This window comes from Pempheris klunzingeri, chromosome 22 (genome assembly GCF_042242105.1).
Source record: "Pempheris klunzingeri isolate RE-2024b chromosome 22, fPemKlu1.hap1, whole genome shotgun sequence".
NCBI lineage: Eukaryota > Metazoa > Chordata > Actinopteri > Acropomatiformes > Pempheridae > Pempheris > Pempheris klunzingeri.
Genome location: NC_092033.1, coordinates 7,854,562 through 7,881,014, shown reverse-complemented (window position 1 = coordinate 7,881,014; position 26,453 = coordinate 7,854,562). Strand labels below are relative to the sequence as shown.

At 40.6% G+C, this 26,453-nt stretch overlaps 1 protein-coding gene across 2 annotated transcripts in view; it reads right to left on the bottom strand.

Moving 5' to 3' along the window:
- Window positions 1-389: 389 nt before the first annotated feature.
- The window catches only part of LOC139221743 (protein PHTF2-like), a 40,610-nt gene continuing 14,546 nt past the window's right edge, over window positions 390-26,453 (bottom strand). The window contains exons 4-21 of one of the 2 annotated variants that reach the window (XM_070853667.1): window positions 17,340-17,396; window positions 12,363-12,432; window positions 11,585-11,743; window positions 10,690-10,855; window positions 8,429-8,590; window positions 7,007-7,235; window positions 6,740-6,886; window positions 6,470-6,626; window positions 6,297-6,367; window positions 5,871-5,999; window positions 5,657-5,742; window positions 5,374-5,566; window positions 4,394-4,525; window positions 4,138-4,224; window positions 3,514-3,669; window positions 3,297-3,392; window positions 3,055-3,180; window positions 390-2,749 (exon numbers count right to left, since the gene is read on the bottom strand). In XM_070853667.1, the coding sequence (XP_070709768.1) occupies window positions 2,729-2,749; window positions 3,055-3,180; window positions 3,297-3,392; window positions 3,514-3,669; window positions 4,138-4,224; window positions 4,394-4,525; window positions 5,374-5,566; window positions 5,657-5,742; window positions 5,871-5,999; window positions 6,297-6,367; window positions 6,470-6,626; window positions 6,740-6,886; window positions 7,007-7,235; window positions 8,429-8,590; window positions 10,690-10,855; window positions 11,585-11,743; window positions 12,363-12,432; window positions 17,340-17,396 (2,244 nt within the window). In that variant the 3' untranslated portion in view covers window positions 390-2,728. The remainder of the gene's footprint in view (window positions 2,750-3,054; window positions 3,181-3,296; window positions 3,393-3,513; window positions 3,670-4,137; window positions 4,225-4,393; window positions 4,526-5,373; window positions 5,567-5,656; window positions 5,743-5,870; window positions 6,000-6,296; window positions 6,368-6,469; window positions 6,627-6,739; window positions 6,887-7,006; window positions 7,236-8,428; window positions 8,591-10,689; window positions 10,856-11,584; window positions 11,744-12,362; window positions 12,433-17,339; window positions 17,397-26,453) is intronic. The other variant, XM_070853668.1, reaches the window with a different exon arrangement.

Below are 26,453 nucleotides of genomic sequence, written 5' to 3'. Positions count from 1 at the left end.
TCAGAAAGCCGCCCACATCTGAGCCTGGTCCCGTTCGAGGTTTCTTCCTGCCACTGATAACTCTGTTAGGAATTGCGCTATATAAATAAATAAAATACATTTTAGTTCAAAAAGTCTTTTTAAAAAATCTTTTTAGTTACACTTAAAAATAGTTACCTTCTATTTACTTTTAAAGTTTAATTTTTAGTTACTTTTCAAATGGTAATTTTTGTTACTTTTGTTATTTTTCTGAAATTAACCAGTTACTTTCAAAAATAGTTACTTTGTTACTTTTCAAAAAAAAAAAAACTTATTTACTTTCAAAAATAGTTTGAATTTCAAAAAGTAACTAAAAAGTAACTACATTTGCAAAGTAACTAAAAAAGTAATTAAATAAGACAAACAGTGAGTGAGTCAGCCATTTCTTTTTATTTTTCTTACAAAATGTTGACCTTGCGGACAGAATAGTTCACAAAAAAACCTAAATCTAAATCTTCAGACTCTTTGAAAACAGAAAATCACAACATTGAGTCCTTCAGCTAGATTCACGTTCATCCATACATGTCAAGCTTCTTTGTTCCTTAAAAACAGTAAAACGAGAGAAACAACCTTTATAAACGAAAGATAAAAGAGCAAAAAGAAAACAAAAATACAGCTTAAAGTATTTCCAAAGGGAAACAAATAGACCTTAAAGCATTATGCTGCAAATAAATTCTTTTTCCAGCAGACAAACAAGAACAAACAGTAATCAAGCACTTTGGTCTTCCTCCTCGAACACACTGATGAAGATGATTATGCTAGCATTTCCATGAATGAAGTTAGTTTCATTAACACCTTGTGTCAAGCTGACGGTGTTTTCTGTGGGCGTGATAACTTCACGTACCGTGTAGGATTATTTCACAGAGAGACGTGAATTGTCGACACACGTTTATCTAAATTCAGAGCGAACATTCGCTTGGACAGCACACACCTGTGACTGTGACAAGCAGGTGAGGTACAAAAAAAACTTGACATTGACACAAGATGTAACTTATTTTTCTTCCATTTTAAATCTGTTTTTAAAGTGCAAATCTTCACCCACATCCACGCCTGTTTTAACTGCAGTGTTCAGAAATCTGTGACAGGCAGACGTTAAATGTTATCTAATTTTATACAAAAAGATCCACTGGATCTCTAAACTGGACTGACGGGGCTGTCTGATCCTGACTGACACAAACCGACCAATCAGACGGTCTAAAAACGGTTCGATATGCAGGACACAGATCTGACACAGTGTTCGGCTACACTGCAACACAGCCACTGTACTAGAAGATTCCTCTAAAATGTCACTTTTTTTGTCAGGACTGCTCCAAAAAGCCAAATTTAGTTAACATAGTGTTCTTCATGAAAATTAACACATTGTTGCTCTAAAAATCATTTATTTATTTATTATTTTTTAGAATGGAGCTACTTCTAGACTGGACTCTCCCATATTCACCATTGTAGACCAGTCAGACACTCAATAGTTTACACTAGAGTCAAAAGTACGCTGATATTGTGGACACTAACACCAACTAGAAAATGTGACCCACTGCATTATGGGATTGTGAGCAGAGGGTTTGTGTAGGAAGAAGGTTCTTCTTGCAGGGAATAGGCAAGTGTCCTAATCTTCTCGTAACAGAAGTAGCTTGAACCAAATCTCATTCATTTTCTGCACATTTTAACGGACGTTGTACAAAATTGTCCTGAACCAGAGAGGACGCGTTAGTACCAACACACGTATTGCTGGAAATACTGTCAGACCCACAGATACAAGTTGTAAAATTAAAACTTACACAAAAAAAAATAAAAAATACTAAAAGGGATGTTTTGATTTTATGAGACTGAGGTGTAAATGTCACCTCCACGTTCTGTTATTTCCATTAACTGGATGATTGTTACTTTGCAGTGCTGATGTCGTCCGGCTTTTCACCTTTTCCCGGCGAGAACGTAACACTGGGACAATATTTTCATATAAATCAACTACGCTGTTAAATCCATTAACAGATGTGCTCGTATGATCGGGGAGCAGAGGTTAATTTTCAGGAACTGAGATTCTGAGAACTAAAAAAAGACACCTTTACTTTCTTATTTGTCACATATCAGGAATTACACCAAATTTATTGTTAATTTTAGTGCAGTTTCTGCACCACCTCTGTGGTTTAAAGCATTTACTGTCCCCTCAAGGAAATGTTTCAATGGACTCATTGGACTATGTATTTTTAAAACGAGTTTTAAAGTCGTAACAGAGTTTGAAGTTTTGTTTTGAGACTCACTCAACATATAAATAATAAGAACTTTCAGTCGAAGCCAATAAAACACAAAAATTACAATAAAAAGATTTTTGCCCCATGGTCAGCTTAATAATTAGCCTTCAGATTTGTGAACTGAACTGTCGCAAATGCAGCTGAGAACCTAAACCATCACGTTAAACATAATAACTTATGCTTGTAATAATACTAACACTTGTTGTAGACAGGTAAAATATAGCATCGTGTTTGTGTTGCAGAACACAAAAATGAAACAAACTACAATTCAAATAAACCCTAAGTACAAACACTGAGTGGGTAAATAAATAGCTTGTGAATTGCACAAAGTGGGAACGTTGAAGGTCAAAGCACTCGGATATGTCGAGACCAACGTTCAGTCGACCGTTAAATCGATCAGTCAGACGAGCGTTCAGTGAGTCGGTCAGTGAGAGTGAAGGTCGACGCCGTCCCTCCGTCCACTGTCACGATTTGATCTTCCACAGCTGTGAGCAGGACGACAGAAACAGGATTAAAACACAAATCTTCAGCTTCACCATAATGTAAAATTATACTCTAATCTGAGTAAAGGAGGCTCTGATCTGACAACATGATGAGTCTTTTGTATTTTTGATACTTGCAAAGTACCTGTTACCTGTTACAGTCCAGTTTCTTTAGCACTGTAGCTACTTGCTGGCACTAATCGCTCACATTATAGACAGAGGGCTTCCTAACGTTTCAACCAAATGATGACATGTAAAACGGCATAATGATACCCAGAAACCTCACTGTCTCACACACACACACTCACCTTCAGGTTAAATCCTAACAGGTCGGATATGACTCCCGACACGGCGGACAGGATGACCACCTGGGTGATGTTGTAGAGCAGAGGGTTCATGGTCAGACCGTACAGCCTGAAAGGAGCGTCCAACTCCTGGAGAGAGAAAGAGAGACATTATGAAGCAGGTTTATAAATTCATTAAAAAAAAGACTGAGTGCAGATTCTGGAGCAGCCACAGCTGTTGGATTAGAGTTTTAAAGGAGTCGTACCTTCAGTAGTTTGGTAGCCAGTTTTAAGACATTGTTGACCAGCGTCAGCTCCTCTTTCTTGTTTGGCTTCTTCTCCATCTTCAGATACAGGTTGATCTGTCAAACACAAAATGGATCAATGTCAGTGTTGAAGATATGTCTGCTGTGTAGTTATTGTCCGTGTGTGTGTGTGTGTGTGTGTGTGTGTGTGTGTGTGTGTGTGTGTGTGTGTGTGTACCTGTTCAGTGAGCAGTATGGAGGTGTTACTGTACTTCTTGCTGGTCTCTGAGCCCAGAGTGACGAACCTGAGCAGGAACAGGGACAGACTGGAGCACCAGATCACCAGCTCCCAGTTATAGTGACACTCCAGGAACGTTTCATGGACGTGGAGCAACTACAGGAGGAGAGAAAAATGCATCGATCAGGCTTATGTTGCTTTTTATTCGTTTTCAGGCGTCAAGACTTTCTGATGGTCTTGACAACCAGGATGTTGAGAATTTGAAAACAAGTGATTTTGGCGCCACCGAGTGGTAACATGAAAAAAGACACTGAGGGGACAGCAGTGCATCATGGGGTTCTGAGATGACTGGGCGTGAAACAACAATGCTCCACTCTTCACTGAGATTTCAAGAAAGACCATAATAATTACGTAAAAACTCAGTAAACTGTGGCTTTATGAGTAAAAATGCATCAAAAATGAACGATGCTTAATCAACACTGCTCAGCTTAAGTTTCTTCTACAAATCTAAATGCCAGTGAACATTGTTCAGAGTAGAGACCACAAAGATAACCGGATTATTGTGATCGCACTCAAAGAACATCACAGCTGTAACGTTTTGATGAACTGACTCTCAGAAGTTACCTGAGCACAGCAGATGAAGACGACAGACAGCGTGAGCAGGAAGGCGGACGACACGATCACATCCACTGAACGCTGAGGACCCCGTCTCTGCGAGTGCAACAGTTACTGTGTCAGTAAATCCATTACATTATTATTGTTCATTATCATTGTGAGTGTGTCCAAAACGAACGGACACATTTGTAAATATTAATTTTGAAAAGGGAAGTGATGTCACAGATGAATGCAGCTATAGTGTAAATATCATCAGTGAGGTCACCTTGAGGTAGGAGCGTAGCGACAGCCACATCTTGATGTTCTGAACTTTCTTCAGTCTAAAATGGGGCACTTCGGACTTCCTGGCTCTGCGGGCTGAAGTCAGGTGACCAAACAGCTTGGCGAACAGTAGCCTCTGAAACACACATATGAACGTAAACAGATAAATAAAGGGGAGTTAAATACTGCAGAGGTTCACACTTAAGTATCAAACAATGTTTCATGCTTAAAGGCTAATTGTTCTTAAACCTGGGCCCAAGTTTTACATAGTTTGGGCAACAAATGACTGGTTGGTACGGTGAACAGGCTGTAATCCTTCACAGCAACTATGCCCAATCAAATTATGTCCACTAAAACTACTTGTAATTAACAGGCACTATTCAACCCCACCGGACTCCATTGATAAAAATAGTAATTTTACCTTGCAGAAATGGGAGTGGTTGGTCTACTGCTGCCTCAATCAGTTATTTTGTTTGTTTTATTGTGCGTCACAAAAATATTGTGTTGGATCCGGACAACCGCTTTAAAGCACCAAAGTCACACAATAACTCAAATAAACTACCTGACTGAGACAGAAGTAGGCCATTAAATTGACTGTTTTTGTCAATAGCTTTGTCAGTGGCTTTGACTCTGCAACATAACGGCTGTTTCTAGCCAAAACAAAGAATCTCTGCAGGTCTCTGCAGGGCCTCTTTTTATAATGTTGTCAGACACTTTGAATAAAAATCTGAGCCTGTCAGTGGAAAAAACAAGCACTTTTAGTGAACATACTTTGATCGGGTGAAATGCACGAAAGGACTGTGTTGTGGCAATGGTAGCTTGTTTGTTCTTGGCTGCTGGCAGAGGCCATCTACAGACCAGTGCCAAAACTTGTTGTACCTACCAGTCACTTCAAACCCAAAATATGTAAAAATATGACCAAGGTTTAAAAATATCTTCCAGCGACTCCATTAAAAATAATTATTCAGAATTTCAGAGGCTCACCTGTTTGTAGGTTCTCTCTGCTACGCTGAGCAGGAAGAAGAAGAGCCATATAAGGCAAACGCGCACCAGGAAGCTGAGTGTGACCATGGTGATGACCAATGCATCTGATCCAGACCCGCCTCCCAGTGCCACAGAGATCAGCTCATTGGCTGAGAGTGTGGTCAGCTGGTCCAAGTCACGGTACTGAGCCAGCCTGCAGGAGAGGGACAAAAACATATGTGAGTAAAGTTATTTTACCCCTAGGCTTCACGTGTTGGGAGATGTTATGTTACACCAGCAGTACCTGTATGCAAAAGGCGTAAGGCCGAGACTCACTGCAACCAGGTTCCCAAAGACCTGGTAACCAATACCAGGAGTGTAGAGGTTCACCTGGGGGCCGGGGAGGAAGAGGGGGAAAAAAGTAATGTGGTTACTACATTAGTTTTTTAATCCTTCAACCCTTCTCTGACATGTTGGAAGAATAAACATGAAAAGTATGCATTGATTTAGTAACTCACTCTGTTCATGATCATGCCGCTGATCTCCAGGACGGACATGTCGGCCTTCTTGCACTCGTTTCCCTCCCACACTATGGCGCTCACTCTCTCCAGCCCGGGATTGGAGCTGTGCAGCCAGGGAACGTGACCCTGATGACAGGAACATATACACCACAACATCTCTGTTATTATTGACCTGCACGTTTACTGCAACCACCAAAAAATAACCTTTTTAGAGGTTTCAGTGGCCTTCTTTAGTGTGGGGCAGGTCATGGATACAAATTGAATATAGTTATTTAGATGCTGTTGAAATAACAGTTATATGTAACCTAGATGTGAAAAAAATCCCTCACTTTTCAGTCAAATTAAGGCCAGTTTTTATTTAGATTTCTATAAATATTTAGAACTGCTAATCATCAAAACTTTATTTAATAAGGGTTCACAGACCTGATGGAAAGGGTCGTCTCTGTATTCCTTTTTAGCAGGCGGACAGACGGGCGTCCCTCCTCCTTCTCCCTCTGTGAAGGAAACGTGTCGCGGTATTAGTTTCGATACAAACTCCCACAGATTATCTGCACAGGCTTAGCTGTATGCATTTGGTGTTGCTCTGTTCTTCGGACCTGTCTCTGAGGTGCAGGATGATCTGCACTCTGCACAGTGCAGGAAGTCTTCCCACATCAGGTCCTCTGTCTCGGACTCGTGCCGGGTGCTCTCCGAGTCCTGAGTCCTCAGACTAGAACATCTGGAGCTGCAGCTGGTGCCGGACTTGGGGACGTCCTGACACACACCGAAGAGTGGATTGTTAATTTGTAAAAAAAAATAAAAATGACATCTAAGTCCCCTTTAGTCATTCATTTTTCTGACATGAACTGATTGACCTGTGTGTTTACCTCCACAGCGTAGTGTTTCTTGTAGTGATGTGTATTCTTGCGGTTTCTGAGTGTACAGTCACTGTTCATTCTTTCAACTCCCCTGCGGAGGGCGCTGTAGGACGCCTCATGGTCCTCCTCACTGGACGCCTCATCTGATGCTGGCTCCTAAAACACACACACACACACACACACACACACACACACGTCAGCCAAATCCCGGAGAAATGCACATTTTGTAGTGGTTAACAGTCAAACAGTACTTCTGTCTGTGGTCTGATGCATCACCTTATTGCTGCTTGCCAGCATCAGTCCCGTGCTGCGGGGTGCATGAGTGTGTGCGGGCTGGATGTGAGAGTTCCAGCACGTCTCGTCAGCCCTGTTTAGCGAATCACATCGCTGCTCGTGGAGCTGGAGCCCCTCCTCGCTGCTGCGATTGGTCACCCGGCCGTCCAGCGACACGTAGCCGTTGTCTGTCTCTGTCGACTTGTCGATGGACAGCTTGGACTTCTTTGACCTGAAGGAGGAAGGGAGGAGGGTGGAGTAGGGGGTGATCGGCAGAAAAAGATGGACATGTATAGGATCGAGACAGACAGATATTTAGATAGAAGCACTGCAGGGTGGTGAGTTTACCAGTAATGAAGTTCAGGCTCAGAAGCAGACATGCAACAGGATGCATTTAACACAACACTGTGGAACATTCATACTAAATGAAAGCCAATATTGGGGAGAGACTGTTGCATAAAACACTTAAAAAGTCAATGAGTGTATGAATTAGGGATCACAGCACTGAGCATCAAGTCTTGTACCTTGTGTAATTGGTCACCTAAGTTGCATTTGATTTGATCACAAATAGGAACTCTAAATAAAGTTTAAAAAAAGTAAACAAGTAAGTAAATGAGAGGATTAATGAATGGATCACTGAGTAAAACTATGACAGGGGTGGAAGTGTCTTGTAATGAGTGCTGAAGTGAGTGTGGCACATAATCAATAAGTGAAGCACCCAAATCAAGAGTTATTTAGTGTTCAGAGACGTTCCACACTGTTGCAGTCTGCTGAAAGCTGGTCAAAGTAGGAGCACAAGGCTAACGTTATGATAAAATTCTAATCATATACTTCAAATTGTTTCAAAGAGGAAAAGATTTATCTTGAAAATCTTTCTGGTGGTTGATTAATTGGTAGATTTTCTTTTTTTTTATCTTGGTAAAAATGAATGCCCCATGCTTCTTTTGAACACAGCTCAGTCAGCAGGTCATGCACTTCAAAATCAGCTGCAAAATCCCTCCTGTCTTCACTGAAAACACTGGTGCCAAACAACAAAGATCGCTTTGGTTGCTTTTAAGTTAGCACAAGGATCAGCAGTTGTACAGATAACAATAAACCAGCTGGGCTTAATATTGACAGTAGATGTCTGAGAAATTAACCAGCAGGTCAGATCAATGTTTTAAAATCAGACCAACATCTTTGTTAATCAGTGTGTTAACAGAGGATGCTGCAGCTGATGAAGTCCAGGTTGGGTCTGAGCCGAGGCTGGGATTCAGTTCATTTCAACTCATTTTGTCTTTTGATATATTTACAGATTTGGATTTTACTGAATTTACCATGAAAATAATTGTTTCCAATCCATTTTGGATCCTCTTGTGGACTGAACCCCAGCAGTGGCTTTGTACATCATCTAGTTTTAGGAAGGTGGGAAACGAAAATACACACCCAGCTTTACAGATATCATGCCAGAAATCTTGGAAGAGAGCGCCCAGGCTGTATGTGGTGCTGGCTGAGTGGGAGTGTGGCGCCCCCTCCTGTGTGTTATCGGTAGTGCTAGACCCGTCGCCTTCCCTATGCACCTCCATCTGAGATGCCTTCCTCAACTTCCTTCAGTTTGGAAAGAATAGAGGGTGGAGAGAGACTTAGAGCGGATGTGGAGACTAAGAAGACTTGAAACTACAGCGGTGTGTCCATCGGGAACCTGGCTCCATTTTCTTATTGAAGTACATTTTTCATGTGCTTGCTACCAGTTAAAAATAGATTTTAACTTGTGCAGAAGCGAGAAACAGTGCCATGTTTCAAAGAGCAGCACTGACAACTAAAACTCAGACACCCGCTGGACACAGAGGCTGACACAGTTAAAATCCTACCAAAAAAATCCTCTTTTAGGTTGATATTCTGCAAAAGTAGATATTTCCTTTAAAATTTTCAAAACTTTAAACGTGAGTTAAATCTAATAGCCTTCCAACATTACCCAGAGAAAATGAAATCTAAAGACACAATCAGGGGTGACTAACAGATTTTCAGTGATGATCACTGACTATTCATATCAAAGACATTAAATTATGAGTAACAATCAAGACACTTAAGTATGCCCATGTTTTATAAAATCTAATCAGGTAAACAAGGGTGAAGCCCATGTCCCAGATTTTAAGACGCGATTAGGAAGCATCACATTTTAACCTTTATCCTTAAGTTCAATGTCGACTTTTGCAGGTTATTAATGAAAAAGTTGGATTTTTTTTTAAAGATTTGGTCATAAATATAGGACATATAGAGGAGGGGTGAAGGACAGGACTTTGGTGTTTTGGTTTCCAATTAAAAGGAAGAATAAAGAGGATGTTCTTAAAGGCCCTCATCTATTACTGGTCAAAGAATAAACTACATTATTTGCTGCTTTTGAATCATGAGATGGAAATGACTGTCGTAAAAAAAAAAAAGTGCTGCTAGTAAATCTGGTCTGTGACTTCAAGGCATGTTAGCAGGTAAACAAATATCAGTAAAATTTTACTTTAAAACAGTGGTAACCAAACAGGTATTTTCAAGTGTCAGTAGCCCTTTTCATGTTTTGTAAAGTGGCCTGCCAGCAGATGATATATGCATGTCCTGCCCTAGAGAATGATTTTGCATGGTTTCTATGGGGTGAAATGTCTATAAGAAAGAGAAAGACAGATACAGAAAGATGTACAAAGGACCAGAAACAACTTGTACCCTTTTCATGGTTTTTCCTTAATTGTCCTTGAACTAAAAGAGACCTCGCTGCCCCAACCTCAAAAACCTCCAAAAACCCTTTCCAAAACTGTGGCATGGTACAATTTTCTTTCCGAGAGTCTGAAAATTGTTTTTACATCATTATGCCCCAGAAACAGCAGCCACACTCTGTCAAGCTTTACACCAGAGAGAAAATCACAAACTGCAAGTCTAACAACTGCAAAACACACCAAGTAAAGCAAGCTACTTTCTACTTTCACACACCTGAATAACATTTGCTTTTAACAGCTGACATTAGATTTATCATGGAGAAATTTCCTCATGACACAAATGCTTTACGATAAATATTTCATGACTTATTATCAAACAAAAGACTTTAAGAATCCACCTCGTAGGAATAAAAAATGCCTAATTTTCTGCCTGGAAAGGAGTAAAAATGCCATCTATATAAAATACAAATATCCTATAAAGAATCAAATAAATAACAGTCAGAAATACATACATTTAGAAAGATTAAAAAAAACTAAATTAAGTCTCAAAGCTGTGGAGAGTCTGGTGGGTGTTGAAAACTGTCTAAAAATATCTCCATGATAAACATGCTTCTATTCAGTTTGACTTTTTTTAGTAGAAGAAGCTGACTGAGTGCAGCAGAGAGCACAAAGTGAGGACAAATGCAATCCAGGAGCAAAATATGAATTCATTGATTTGTTTCTTCCTCCATCTGTTTCTTGTTATCTCCATTTCCAACGTCTTTATCAGTTCCAGAGTCACACTCCAGAGGGACCTTCTGAGTGCAGTGAGCTCTAATGTTTTCATATTCTTTCATCATGTGTATTAATTATCTATTCCTGCTTCTCATTTTCTGTCCTTTGCTTCATTGCTCCATTCCTTCTCCTCCTCTCTTTCCATTTCATTTTCTGCACTATTTTCCCCAAACAGAATTCATAGTTTATCTCTTTTTCTTCAATTCCCTCTTTTCTTTTCCCAGTCGTTACCTGCGTCTCTTCCCCCCGCTGCTAGAGGCGGGCTTCGGGGTCCTGGTGGAGACGATCTGACAGTGGACGGTGCCCAGCAGCAACATGAGCCAGATGGCTCCGAACACCTCGGTGGCCGGTATCCCATGAGGCTGAGGGATGGTCACGTACAGGAGTGCTGCTGCCACTGCAGGATAGAGGGTTGTTTATTGTTTAAACCTGCACAACACCAAACTCTGCTTCACAAGGTCAAAATGAGCTCTGTTTTGACCTGACGAGAATCCAACTGGGATTGGAATATTGTTCATTTGTGTGTTGGAGGCAGTGTGCAGACGTTACTGGTTTCAGTTTTATGGATTTCCAATAGTCTTTTACCTACATGTGATGTGTATATAACTACGATCCCTCTATGACGAATGATGTCAAAAATCTATTTGTTGCAGATCCAAATATTTCTCCAAGAGGTCTGGATCTCCAAAAACCTCTGATGAGGATTTGAGTTACCTTTACTGTAGTATTAAATCAAAGAGAGGGTGTGTGTGTGTTTTTATGCTGTCTGCGGGGGAAGTGAGCAGGAAGGGTGCAGGGTTGGAGAGACAGATGAAAACAAAAATATCAGCCTGTTTTTGTCAGGGCTGAAAAGGGCATCGTGATGTAGGTGGTGGAAAACACTGTTCAGTGGTCTTGAAAGTGTTTGTGCAGCTCTGTGGGCGGGAGTAGCCTTTGAGTACTGAGATATTGTGGACCACATGTGTGTTCTAAAGAAAAACAGCACGCCAGACACGCATCTCGCTGAGGAACAGTTCAACCTTAATACTCCATTAACTGTATGACCTATTTCTCATGTTTAATGACACAGACTTTGGTGCGCAGTTTTGGAGAAATTTGGTGTTTCCAATACATCAAACACACACACCTTGCAGCAGATAGAGAGCCAGCAGTAAGAGGAAAATGGCTCGAGAGGTGACCTGGATCCACCAGCGATAAAAGAACGGGAAGAAGACGACTCTGACGATGCCTTTCCTGGTCAGTGACGTCCACGGACTCTCTGGTTTGGCCTTAGCAAACGCCGAACCTGCGAAAGGAACAGAGTAAATACACATTCACACACTTAAATTAAGTAATTAAGCGAAATGACTCTGTGGTGAGCAGAAAAGCGCATCATTTAATACATCCTGGAGTCACATTACGGCAGTGTATTTCTTTTTATCTTTTGCACCTTCCTTCTGACACCTCTTCCTTCCTTTCAGTCCAGCGGATCTTTCTCTTCCTCCATCTCCCTCTTTCTGTTGATCTAATCTCTTCCTGTGTTACTTTCTTGATTATCTACATGTCTTCCCGTGCGATGAAATAACAGTGAGGGTAAATTTGACTGATGTGATGAATAATTGAAAATGTGATGAATATGAGACAGATACGAAGAGATGAGAGCGCAGATAGAGAGATGAAGACAGAAAGAGTGAGGATTAACGGTGACAGGAGGTTGGCACGGCGATGCTGGTATCTCGTGTTCATTTGTGTGTGTTTTATGTTAAGCAGACGATGTGTGTCTATGTGGTTTTAGCTTTAGAAAGACAGTCTGGAAACTAATCTAATTAGCTCGATGGAAAGGAAGTTTGCACACGCACGCACGCACGCACGCACGCACACACACACGCACACACGCACACACACACACACACGTGTTTTCTCACCTCTAACCAAGTCCACGTCTATAAGGTCTGGTTTGACATGTCCTGTCTTCTTTGGCTTGTTCCTCAAGCCCTGCAGGGGGAGACAGAGAGACACAGAGTCAGTGCCACGCAAAGAAGCACAGAGAGAAATTATTAAAATAACATGTTCACACACAAGTCTACAGCAGCTCAACTACTGGAGGCTTCTCGTGCACTTTATGCCTTCATAAACACACACACAGTCAGTGTTTGAGGAGGCACACCGTGCATTCAGGCTCACACGGCTACTGGATCTATTCTCTATCTCACTGCAAGTGCATCTACTCACATCCACTGGATTCAACTAGACATTTTCAGGCCGATCTGGAAAACATATTTCTACACTTTGATGCATTTAGATAGTCTAAATATCGAGTCTCTTTTGCTGCTTTGCACTCATGAAAGGACTCCGAGGATAGAGGGAAAACAACAAAACGTGCCTGAAGACCGCTCAGTCCTTTAAAGCAGCTTCGTTATTTCAAAATGTGTTTTATGACCGTCATTCATCCCAGCAAGGTTTACTGTTGTAGCTTTAAAGTTGGTGGCTTATGCAGTTCATGACTTGGGAATAACGCTCCCCTGTGGCACGCTGACTTCCTGTAACAGGCAGTCACTTCCTTCTATGATGCATACACTTCATCTGTGTGCGTGTGCGAGTGTGAGACAGCTCTTTCAGCTGTGAAAACAAACTGTAATGAAACTTTACGAGTGACTGTAAATTCTGAAATTCGCATGTGTGTGTGTTGCATGACAGCCGTTCTGTGGGAGTGATAACAGGGAGAGTAAATACAACTTTTAAAAAGGTGTGTGTGTGTGTGTGTGTGTGTGTGTGTGATCAAGTACAACAGTGTGCAGGTTACTATGGTGAGCAGCCTGACAATAGTTTGGTTTTAATGGTTTCATATCAATGCCTCAGGGTAAACACAGAGCTGTGTGTACATGTGAGCAGCAGAGAGTTTCCCGTCCAAACCATTTGTCTCTATTGCGTGTAAAGGTGCAAAGGTGAGGTTGAATGGAAAAATAAATACATTTTACACAAAGCACTTGGTTAATGATGGTGTTTTATTGTTATGTTAAGCTGTACTGCTGCTAAAATGATTGTATTTCATGTTTTATTCTTGTGATTCCTTTTACATTTTTGAGACTTTAATAAAAACTTTAGTTAAGTTTAGCATCTTTAGTTAAATGAATCGCTAGTAAATGAAAAGCTGTTATTGATTACTTCGGTATCAATATTTCAAACAATACCCTGACCTACTGGAAGGTTTTCATTATGAGTGCAATCCTAACAATCTCAACATGTCCTTTCAAATGCAATACGTTGCATTTCAGGGTATTAAAAAGTGCTGTAAAATGAAACACTAAGCTGTCCACTTGAATCTGATTGGCTCCTGTTAATATTTACATACAGGCCATTCAATTCCTGCCTTATCAGTAAATGGTCTGATACAGAGGCTTGATCGAGGCCCTTATCTTTAAATAGCACGACGAACGAGCTAATACGCTGTGTGTGTGTGTGTGTGTGTGTGTGTCCATGCAGGGCTAAAAGAAGCCGATCAATAGCTTCCCTTTGGCAGCAGATTTACCGCAGCACGAAAGTCCTTCACAATCACCTCACTTGGCCACAGCTCTTATCTCTGTGCTATTCATAGTCTCTTATCTTTCTAAGCTAGTTTTCCCTCCAGTTACAAGTTATGATTGTTGCCTCTGTGACTGATTGGTCTAACATGGAGGAATTCCAGTCATTCATTTGAATGGTAAGTGAAAGTTTTCAAGAGAAAACAGCTAATCTTTGCTCTTTATAGTCTTTATAAAAGGCTGCTTTTCGTGTCGCTTTTGATTTATGCATATTTTGCTGTTGCATTCCTATAATGATACATATTTAAATGTATTTTAATAGTGGAATTTGAACCAAAAACTCAGCAGAGTATATTGCAGTTTCTTGTTTGAACCAGCAGGTGGAAACTGGTTTTCCTCTGCAGAGCTTTACTCTGTTTTCCCCAGAAGGATCACTGATAAACTCACACACACAACTGTGTCAAACTGGGAGCTTAGTTTGTTTGAAAAGTTCATTTTAAATATGCTCTACTTCTGTGAACGTAATCATTTAAACTCTAGTGATTTTCTAATTGCCACCTCTTATATTCGATATTTTGTTTAGGTTCCTTATCAAACTTGCAAAACAGCAGAATTCATGATGTATGTGAGTAAGGAATTTAACTGCTGTAGTGTATCATGTATTCATACCATGCTCAGATAAACTCAGTGCTACAAACCAAACCAATAACATGACACAAGAAGAGCCAAGGTCACAGCGATGTGTTTGTGTGTGTGTGTGTGTATGTGGACTTTGAGCTCATTAAAGAGAGTGACTCTCACCTCTCTGTTTACAGGACAAGAGGTACAGTAAGAGGGAAGGAGGGAGGCAGAAGAAGAGGAGGGACAGAAAGTGGAAAGCGCTTATAAAAGCCCAATGACATGTAGATGTACACAGTTTTTATCTTCTGTCTCTATCATTAACTTAATGACTTTATCTATTTTCACTATCAGGGTCTTGAACCCCACTTTGGGAACACTGGATACGAGAGAATCTGTCATAAAACCTGAGAAGGGAGGATGAAGGTGTCCTCTTTAAGGGTCAAAGGTGAAAGGTCACAGCCAACAGGTGAAGAGGTTCTAATTACCACAGCTCTGGACTAAGAGGGAGTCGCTTCGAAGCATGCACACACACAAGCTGCACTGTCCCATTAACCTCTGATTTAAACACACAAAGGGGCATCATGAAGCAACTATAGTGCACCCTACTCAACACTGCATACTAAAGAGCCAAGCAGCTATCACCAGTCTTTGCTGTAAAGTGGAACTGCACAGATTTTACACATTAAAGTCGGTTTAGACATCTGTAACCCACTCCTCAGCTGTGCTTAAGGCTGGCAGATTGATATTACATTAGCTGTTACTAACACATCCGAATCTCTGACCGAACTTTCTGAGGTTGAGTTGCATTGTTGGTGATGTAGACATCAGGTTTTGACAAAGAGGATTGTGTGAAACAATTTTTTAAACTTGGCATTTCAATGCAATGAAAATGCTGCAGACGTGCTATAGACCGACTCATGTCAAAGTGCCACAAAGGCCCTTATTTTGCCATTTCTATGGCAACACCTCTCTGCAGTGTTTCCACTTCCTTCTTCTGCTTAATGGTTTGTTTATAGATTGTTTTTTATTTTATTTTACCTTTATTTAACCAGGAAGTCCCATTGAGATCAGAAATCTCTTTTACAGTTTGGAATATCCTACTACTAGGGCGCTGCAAAAAGCCCAAAACACAAGGTTGTGAGTGACTTCCTGCATGCTTTCATGCATGGTTTCTTATGTCTGAGCAGTTATCACCATCAATTTTTATGTTTGTTCTCTTTCCTTCCTCTGTTAGAGACATATTCTGCACATTCTCAGGGTCATATTTGTATTTGATGGTCCTACTACTACTATGTTTACATGCTGTAATGTTCAAAATGCACATTATTGTTCTCATCCTGTCATACTACATCCTGCTCTGTTCAGCCTCTTTCTGAACTCTCCATTTTAGTATCTCCTCTGCCATCTCCGAAGGGGAAACATACTAGATGAGCAGCATACTAACGCTGAGCAAGGTCATATGAGTGATAAGTGTGACATCACAAGCGGGGGCCAACACTAAATAGAGCGTTTTTACTCATATTTACTGAAAGATGATGCAGAAGAAACAGAGAGAGGATGATCTTTTCTCATAGTTTGAGGGTTTGTAGACACACTGGGGACACATATTTATGTTTAAAAGACATTAAAAAGTGCATTTCTCATAATATGTCCCCTTTAATTGATATCGATCTTAACTCATTTATATTACTTATTCTATACTTTTCCCATATCATTTTTTTGTTTAAATTGTTCTGTTGTCTAATTAAATGCCTTATGTAGTTTAGCACTTATGGAAAAAAAAGCCATTAAAAAAAAACATGTAGGATTCAACAGAATAAAACAAAGACAGTGAAGGCGGTTGATTTCGAGCTGAACGAGGAAACTCTAGGGCAATTACGCACATTTCGGTAGTGAACTAGATGCTGGGAACGTGATGTCTACTCCCAGAGGAACATACAGCACCGACTAGTCCCAGAAATACAGCTATGACCCTGACACACTTCATGTTGTAGAAGCAGTTTTGTCTTCTGTTAATCTTTGATCTGAGCTGACCTTCAACAAGTCCGTGTCACATTTTTTCTGTCTGCTAAGAGTAAAAGATGACCAAAGTTTCAGCCACGCGCTACCTTGAGCCACCCTGATCACGTGACTCGTGCTAATCCAGCTGTTTAGGCCACAGCATAAAGCAATGTGAGGAAACAACTTCTTCCTGCAGCCAATCACTAACCAGTGTTTCTGCGGTGTGAACGCAGCATGGGGTTAATAAACACACCAAGATTTGACGTGGCAACTGAACTGAGCAATCAAAACAACCAATCACAGTCTAGCAGTCTACAGCGTGAGTGAGCAGACGTGCACTGTGAGGGGCAACAAGAGGGACATCCTCGCCGCTGTATACTCACCAGAGAAATAAACTGTAGAGGAGGAGGAGAAAAAGTAGGGGTGGAGATGGAGATGGAGATGGAGAGAGGAGAAATGGGCAGGTGACACCCAGCCAGGAGGGCAGAGATGAAAGAGTTAAAAGAAAACACTGGAAAAGCACTGGCAGCATGGAAAGAGACAGTAAAATTAGAGTAAAAGGAAGCGGAGGAGAGGAAGATGGAGCAGTGACAGTCAAAGATAATGACTTGACAAAGGGGAAAATAAATAGAGGAAAAGGAGAGACAATTAGAATAAGCAGAGCATAGAAAGAAAACACAAACAGGAAAACAAAAGTGCCAGCGGAGAAATGACAGAAACATGGAGGTGTGGAGCAAACAAACAATGAATCAAACATACCTTTATTTCTCTCTGCTCCACTGATTTCTCCCAAATCTGTTGGTCATAGGCGCCAATCTGGAAACAAACAGAGAGACATATGGAGAGAAGAGCCTCAGTAAACAGAAAGCAAGCACAAGGTTTTAGCTTTTTCTAAACTCTTGCACACACCATCTTCTTGGTGTTTGCAGAAAGAGGATTAATGATCCAAACCACAATGAAAAAGAACTTTTCTTGGATTCACTTCCCTTCAATAACATTCATACTGCTGAGCAGCGACTATAGTGCACAGAACAATGTTTTTCCCTCAGTGGATCTTTCACATTCACTAAAATAGTCATTGATTTCCTTCCTTGAAATCACAGTGAACTGCCCCTTCATTTTCTTGGCTGTATCATTATCCTCATTTAAAGCCAGATTAAATCCCCACAACAACCAATTGTCAGGTTCACGAAGGGTTTACAGAAACAGATCATTATACAGTGTTTTTGTTGTGTGTGGGAGTTTCAGGCTCTTGCCTCACAGTTGGCGCTGTCATGATCTCAGAAAACACATTTTTACAACTGCAACCTGGATAAATGTGAATGTGAGCCGTTAAATGCAGGGTGGTGAATCTTGTAGAAGTAAATTGGGATTTTAAAAGCTTAAAACCTCATTTTCTGAACCCTAGTTCTTAAAAAAAAACTGTGATTGATCCCTTAAACGCAGTTTTCTTCTTTAACAGTCTTCCTATGTTGCTTTAAAATTGTCATAACAAAAATAACAATTGACAATATTAGGTATTTTGTATAAACCTGCCATAAGCAGTCACTTAAAGTTAAATATTCAATTCAACACTCCATGTTTTTATGGTGCAACTATTGTAGATGTATACTATTATGTCTTGTATTTTTGGCATCTGTTTTAAAAAAAGAATATAATACATGAATAGAAACAAGATACAAAATAACAGAATAAACTGGGTCACCTTAACACTTAGTAAACCCACGCCTATCATGCATGAAGCTGTGTGTTCAGCATTACTTTACCATGCAGAAGTTATTGAGGACATATTTAAACATCTTTGTAATTGAAAATAAAGTTCTCTTCAGTGGATTTCAACAGCGTTTGGCTGCATGACGTGGAGTTGAAAAGGTTAATATACTGTAACACCAAACCCTCAAACAAGTATATTTAGTATGTGGCTTCTTTCACCGCCAGCTCTCCCTTGTTTGCTCTTTAACGCTCAGTCTTTACTTTTTCTTTCTTGTGTCTGAAGTGGAGTAAAGGACCTGTGAAACTGGTCCAAGAAGGTTCAACTGGAGGGCAGTTTACAAGAAACCTTTCTACAGGCAGTATTTATCAATGTCTCACTCACACACACAGTACCAGTGGTAATTGTCACAAAGTACACTGGGATCAATAAACCTGCACTATGTGTGTGTGTGTGTGTGTGTGTGTGTGTGTGTGTGTCTGCGTGCGTGTGGAGGAGAAAGTGCTTGTAAGTGAGTACGGTGGAGTGGTCAATACACATTCATGTATATCTCTGATGAACGACAGAGATGATGGACAGAAAGACAAACAGACAGCGATACGGCGTGCTGTTACAAGACAGATTTGTACCTCATCCAGTTATCTGACCTGAGGACACACATACAAACAAAACAAACACACTCCAAGGTCAAACTGTTCTAATTTCACCCTGCCAGAGCTGCCCGTTTCCCATTTCCCCTTCTTTTTAATCCGCCACACTTAGCAGACAAAACTCAGCTTTGACTGTTGGAAGCAAAGGAGAAAAAGGACGCTGGGAGGCTAAAGTCAAACATTTTGCTTGCATTTCAAACAGTGTGTGTGTGTGTGTGTGTTTTCAAAGACTTAAAAGGATAAGCTGATCATCTGAGCTCAGCAGATCAATGCATTCATGCGAGTGTGCGTCTCCAAGGCATCGAGTCTGGGTCACCCCACGAGCTCACCAGTGGAAACTCTGCATCTTTAATGAGACTTCATTAAACATGGATAGAAAGAGAGGAGGGGAGAGGTCAAAGACGAGGGAAGAACATCATACAGGGAGACAGAAAACGGATGATGATCGTAAGAGCTTATGGCAGAGAGGACGTGTCTAGTTGGTTAGAGAATGACTTTATAGATATCTTTCTTTCAATCCATGTTTTTGCTGGGTAGCATCACTTTTACCATGTTAAAAACACACCAGACATGGGTGCTTGACATGTCTCAGTGTCTACATAAAAACGGTAGAATAATAGTTTCTGAATTCAAACTTCTGGATTGTTCAAAATCAGATTATTTTAGAGGAGATTTATCAGTATTTATGTGTCGACTTTTATAGCTCTGATGACTTGTGATGCTCCCGTGTTAACCAACAGATACCAGCATGAGATGTAGGTCAGGCAGTGCCTCGCCCCACATGACTAAACCGGCTCTGAAGACGGGCTCAAACTGCACAGCTTCTCACTTCTATTTTGATCACAATATCAATACTTTGCTTTCATTTTCAAATAATGTTTTCTGCCTCAGCCTGCAGCTGTCGTGACGCAGCTGCCTCACTGTCAAACCGACGACTACTGCTTTCCACGTCAAATCAAGGCAAATCACTTCTGATTTAACAAATTTTAACATTGACAGTAAATTCTTAACCTTGAAAAATGTGCTTGGCAAAACAGTTTCACCACTTTCAAACTCAATCAGTGAGCCACCATTGAGAAGAAGTCCTCAAAGTGCTCAGAAACAGACATTTTAACATTTACAATTCAATGACAACTGAGCAAAAAGGAGATCATGTGATAAGAGTGAAAGCTCCACAGCAGCTCCGCATTACTCCTGTAGATAAACTGAAGATATTGATCAACAGTGTTACGCACTTCAAGAAAGACACGTTTCGAGAATCGAAATCAAAAGCTACAGAACAGCTGCTAAATGGGATCTTCAGGGGCACAGATAGAGTCCATCCTGCCTCCTTTTCTATGCCTTGGAGACAAAGTTAGCTACATTACATTTATATATCCATATGCACAGGAATATTATAGTTTTTAAAAAATGACACTCTCATCACAGATCTCTGTCTTCTTGTAGGTCCCATTTCCATCTATTTCTGTGACAGGAATTAACTTTGACAATAGAAACTACAGATAAGTCTTTCATGTTGTTGGCATTATTGTCCCCAAATGTACTTTTATTTGTCTTTTAATGCTGCAACAAGGCACTTTAGATTACTCCTCTGTTCATTTAGCAAAATAAATTACAATTCTTAAAACCTGATATTAAGATTGAACTTATTGACAAATGCGGACCCTGCGGCTCCACCGCTTAGGAACAAATGACCTATTCTGAGCACCGCATAGCATTAAATCTGACGTCTTACTGATTTATTGTGTGACATTTTGGCTGACAGCTAATTTTCCACATCACTCAACCTATTAAAATTACACACACACAGATTGGAGAGGGTGGTGGGCTACATGCGGCGGACAGCCAGAGGGCAAACATGACCAGTGTTCAGAGCAGAGAGATAAAGACGAGGAGAGGGTGGAGATGAGGAGGAGGGCAGGTATAGAAAGGGGAGCGATTGTGAAACATGTCCCTCAGTACGTCATGAAGTGATGGGGTAACGGAGATCTGACAGAGTGGAATTAACAGTGCTGTAAATCCTCTTATCCACACACACACAGTTACATCACTATCTGTGCACCTGATCACCTCTTTGCAAAAGATATCAGTTTCTAGCCAACAAAACGCTTAAATTAAAGCTTCTCTATCCATTTGTCCCGTTATCATTCTGTCTTTAAACAATACAAATTCAAAAATGAATAAAATATTGCGTGAATAACTGCCAGGGGTTAAATGTTTTTGGCCTTGGTCAAATGCTACATGAATCTACTCTGATTTCAGAGAAAAGTCACAGACTTTGTCGATTTGACAAGCAAATCGAGAGCTTAGAGTGCACCAGAAGGGAAGATGACGAGGCCAAGTGTGCCGCTGCGGCAGTGCTGGGGTCACCATGGTGACGGATGAAGGGACGATCCAGGGAGAGAGAGGGAGAGCGAGAGTGTGGGATTATGTCGGCGAAGCAACAGTGTTATATAACAACTGCCTCTGCAATAGAGGGGGTGTCTCACACACGCACACGCAGGTTTGAGGAGGTGTGTGGGGGGGGGTGTGTGTCTACAGTAGACAGACATTCACAAGGTTTAACACATTAACACACATATCAGCTGTGAATAATCCACACTGTTCATCAGTGTTAATTAACGCCATTCACCTGCTCTCTGCTATCATACTCTGGCTGGGGTTAAAACTTGTGGTTTCAATTTACCACAAACCTGATTACCAGATACAAGAGGAGCCTTTTCCAAACACTCCTGTGCACAGGTGCAATTGTTGACTTCAACGCTGCTCCAATCAGTATTTTTTCAATAACAATGGATCAAATTATGTGCAATGTGTCTGACGTAGTAACAGAGAATTATTACCCAGGTCTGCAGTTCCTCTCAGCTCTGTGACGCCTTTCAGCATTTTTAGCTCATTGTTTTTGAGAAAAAGCTCCACAAACCCATTGTATTCTACCTGCGCAGCACCAAGGGGCTGATAGACAAAGTTGGTGACAAGCTGTTAAACATAGCGGACCATTTAGCTGCTACAGAGAGATATTCCCTCAGGAGTTTCAGAGCTGAGAGCAGAGTGAATGTTGGACCTAATTTCAGCAGCTACACAGAAACACGACTCACATTAATGCTGATGTTGCTCCCTGTCTGCTGCAAGTGTATATAAACTGCCACTGCAATAAGTTTGCCATAAAAACTTTATATGGTATGTCAGTGTTGTATTTACAGCTTGTTTCTGCTGCCATAAAACAGCAAATCCACTCTTTTAGTGGAACGATCAGTCAGTTCTTTTATTATTTTATTATTGCTCCCCAAAATGAGGATTTGCCATTTTTAATTATAAATTGAATATCTTTGTTTTTATACAGTGAAAGTGTTACCATGATGGGCATTTTTCAAAATGGTCCAGCATCTTCAACACTGAACAATTAATTGAACAGATTTTACTCAAACTGTAAATGTTCTTGTGAGTCTGACTGTGAACAGATTGTACAGTTACAAGAGAGATAAAAATGGGTTTTCAAATATTCAGAAGTGAAATTTGAATTACAGCCTTGAATGTATTATTAATCTACAGCTGTGGAAAAGTTGTACAAATTGTACAAATAAATGCTGAACATTCTTCTAAATCGATTCTATGTCTTCCAATAAACTATTCATCTACCTTTTCCTGCATCCTTCCAGGATGAAAACCTCATTACTCACCACTGCGCATGAAGGAAAATCCCTCACCTATCTGTGAGAATCAACTGCTTACATATGTTTGTGTAGGTGTGGTTAGCTTTGACAGACAGATTAATCAGTACCGGAGTTGCTGCTAGTGTGTGTGTACAAGGATGCTCTCAGTTAAGAAAGGTGTGTGTGCAACGAATGGAAAATGTACATTAGAGTTTAGTTTGGTACATTAGCTGTATGATTACAGCAAATATTACATATCAACATCCTAAAACAGTTTAAAATTCTTTGGTTAATCCAAATTAGGGCTGCCACGGAGGAAGCCATTACATTTTGGAGCGGATCCGATCCGACTCATGAACAGGCAATAGCACTGACCAAATTGTATTTCCCCGGTGTGGGATAAATAAAGTCTCTCACATCTCTTAACATTTTTTTTAAATAATTCTTCTAGTTTTGCTTGTTATTGGACTTTTTTTTTTTAAAGATGAAACTCAACATCTCAAAACAACATCTGAGTCAAAAAGACTCAATGACTGAGTGAAAGAACAATTAAAAGACAGCTGGTTGTGACATGCAGATTATCCCCTCTGCTGTGTTTTCAGGTGTGACCAAGGCAACACACACACACACACACACACACACACACACACACACACACACACACACACACACACACACACACACACACACACACACACACACACACACACACACACACACACACACACACACACACACACACACACAGCTGTGTGCTGTAGAGTGTGTGTACGGTCTATTTTCAGCTCAGTCAGGTAGGTGTGTGTGACAGATGGGAAAATCTCCCTTTAGCAGCCTGAAATGCACACAGGTCATTTACCAAGTGAGTGGAGAGATCTTTTTCACTCCGTCTGTTGAGCTCCACTGACTTGTTATTAGTCGTGGGTTCAGCATGAAATACATAATCATTTGCAGCGATAAACTGATCATCATTTTATTTTCATTATCAATTAATATGCCAATTGTTTTCTCAGTTGATCAATAGATCATTCAGACTACTAGAGTTCCAATTTCCAAGCTCAAGGTTACATGTTCACATGTCTTTAGTTTGACCAGCAGTCCAAAACCTGAAGACATTCAGTTTAATATCACATAAGACGAGGAAAAGCACAAATCCTCTTAATATGGCAGTTGGAAACAGGAAGTATTCTGTAGTTCTGCTTAAAAGGCGACTTACAAAAATAAACCAGTTATCATAATAGTTGCTGTCAATCGACTAATATCAACAAATCTTTCCAGCTCAAGATCTGCTCGTTTTCATCATAATCATGTTACTTGGGGCTGCAACTAACAATTAATTTCATAACTGATTAGTCTACTGATTGATTTATTGTTTTGGCTATACAATTTCAGAAAATTAAACCCAAACATGTTTGATTAAGTATCAAATAAAACAAAGAAAAACAGACACAGGAGGTAGAACAAGCAAATCTATGGCACTTTGCTTGAAAAGTGACTCAAATGACAGCAAATGAATGTGAATCAGCCACAGCCCTGTGTGCCTGTTTTTTCTGGAAAGCCAAATAACTATAAACGTATAAATAAAACGTGAAGCTATTTTATAATCTGTGTGTTGTCTCCTCCACTCTAGACAGCCAGATCCTCCATATAAAAACTCTCTACACAGAAAATATTCATGGACACACTGATCTTGTAAAGCAATTAACATCCACAGATCTCGCCCACATACGAACTGTGTCACATATGTCTTCAAATAGGCCTCAAAGCCACCACACAAGCAAGCTATAAGCTGATTTATGACAACTTTTTAAGCTCAAGTAGATCATCGACATGCAACAGGAAGCTGGCAACTGGCTGCCTACTTGGCAACAGCGAGCACGATGTGTCAGACATTTTTAAAAAAAAAAACAGGGGAGCCTGTCTGGTGCTGTTACAGATATAGACTACATAGATGTATGTGTCTTCACTGTAATATGGGCTTGCTATGGCACCGCGGTGAGAAAAAAAAAAAAAAAAGGGAGCTTCCACACAAACGTAACACAGAGTCTATTTGCATGCTGTCTCCAGACATAGCACAGTCAGAAATACACTGTGCGTCATAAGGGCCGGTGTCTGAGGGGCTAAAGAGCCTGCAGAGTTGGGGATTCAGCTTCACAGACTGGTTTCCAAGTCTGTTCCCTTTGCTCAAACCTGAATGTTACATCTTATAGTTAACATGATATTCTCTCCATTTCATTTGATGTCCTATTACAGCTATTTACATTTCTGACTGACAATGCAAATAAAATCTGTTTGATGTATTCTCCATGATTTTTGTAGTTTCACACATTTAAATCAGCAGAAAGTCAGACTAATCAAGAAGTTTAGCTGGCATATTATTTCAGCTCATACAACGGCCATTTTAAAAGGCTGGTTCATACAAATTCTTTCTCAATCACCTGTCGCAGTATCAGTGTCCCCCTGGGTAATACCCTGACCATCGGTTTTTATAGGGACTAATTTTTCTGTAAAAATAAAGTAGTTCTAGTGTCCACAGCTTGTTCTGTGCATAATCAAAAGTGACAGGAACATAGTGTCTCAAAGGACCATTCTTCTATATATATATTGCATAGCTGGATACCACTAAGTCAGAATGCCACACCACAGACCATCTCTCGCTCTCTCTCGTATTTTTTAGCAAAGCCAGTGCTGAACCAGACAGAATGTAATAGCTGCAATGAACCCATCTTTGCCCTTCGAGGCTCGTCTGTCTGCTGTGTTACTGGTCCGTCCACGAATCGCAGGCCCGACGGAGATAAAGAAAAACACTCTGTCCTTAAGATAAGAAAGCCCTCATCATGACATCTGGCTGAAAATCCAAAAACACAAACCTTTGACATCTGTGTTTTAGCTTGTTTACATTCAGAGTCAGAGGGAAAAACGCCTAACATGTGCAAAAGGGACGTCAGAGACCCGCTCCTTAGGAAGAGCTTCATTCAGTCATGACTCAGCGTTTGTAGTCAGCAGTGTGCCCAGACAAGTTCAGACAGACAGACAGACACACACACACACACACACCTATCAACTTAATCTTAAAATTATTTTAAGAAGACACTGGTTATTTTTCTAAACAAGTTTCTTTGACTTGTTTAATGCTACCTGCAATTAAACTTAGACTAATTTAAGAACCAAAATAAAGAAACCCACCTGAGAAAACCTGCTATTTTCAATTGACAATAGTTGTTTGTCTCATGCAGACAGGAGTGTTCAGAGCTTTAATTAAAGTTGAAGACTTCTCATATGAGTCATCTACAGCGTGATGATCTGCTCCCAGTGAAAGCTTATTCTGCCAGGTGCACACAGGAGATCAGAGAGACACACACCGACAGTTTGTAGTGAAACTGTGTGATCTGATATGATGACAGATGAAAGACAGAAAAAGAGAAAATAACAGGAAGACAGATGAGCAAAGGCGGCTGAAGAAGGACAGACGGGGTCACAATGACAGACAGACAGGTTTGTGAGGACAGAGAGCCCAAGAGGCAGACGGGTGTGTAAGCTGAGAGCTGCAGGGGGAGCAGTGCTGGAGTCCAGCAGAGGATCTGATATCTGAGACCATGGAACAAGGAGACACACAACACCGGCCCGTTTTCACACTGAGCCGCACGGCCCAACTGCTGCTGCTGACAGCGCTGAGGAGGTCATACTGTGATCAGAAAGAGTCTGCACGCTCCAATATCTGAACTCTGTATCTTCAGCTTTTGTTTTAAGTGACGGAAAATTAACAAAATGTTACAGAGCTAGACCGATGACTCAATCCATATTAGTTTTTTCACAGATGGATCAATATCTGTATATATGCCAAGCAATATGTAACAAG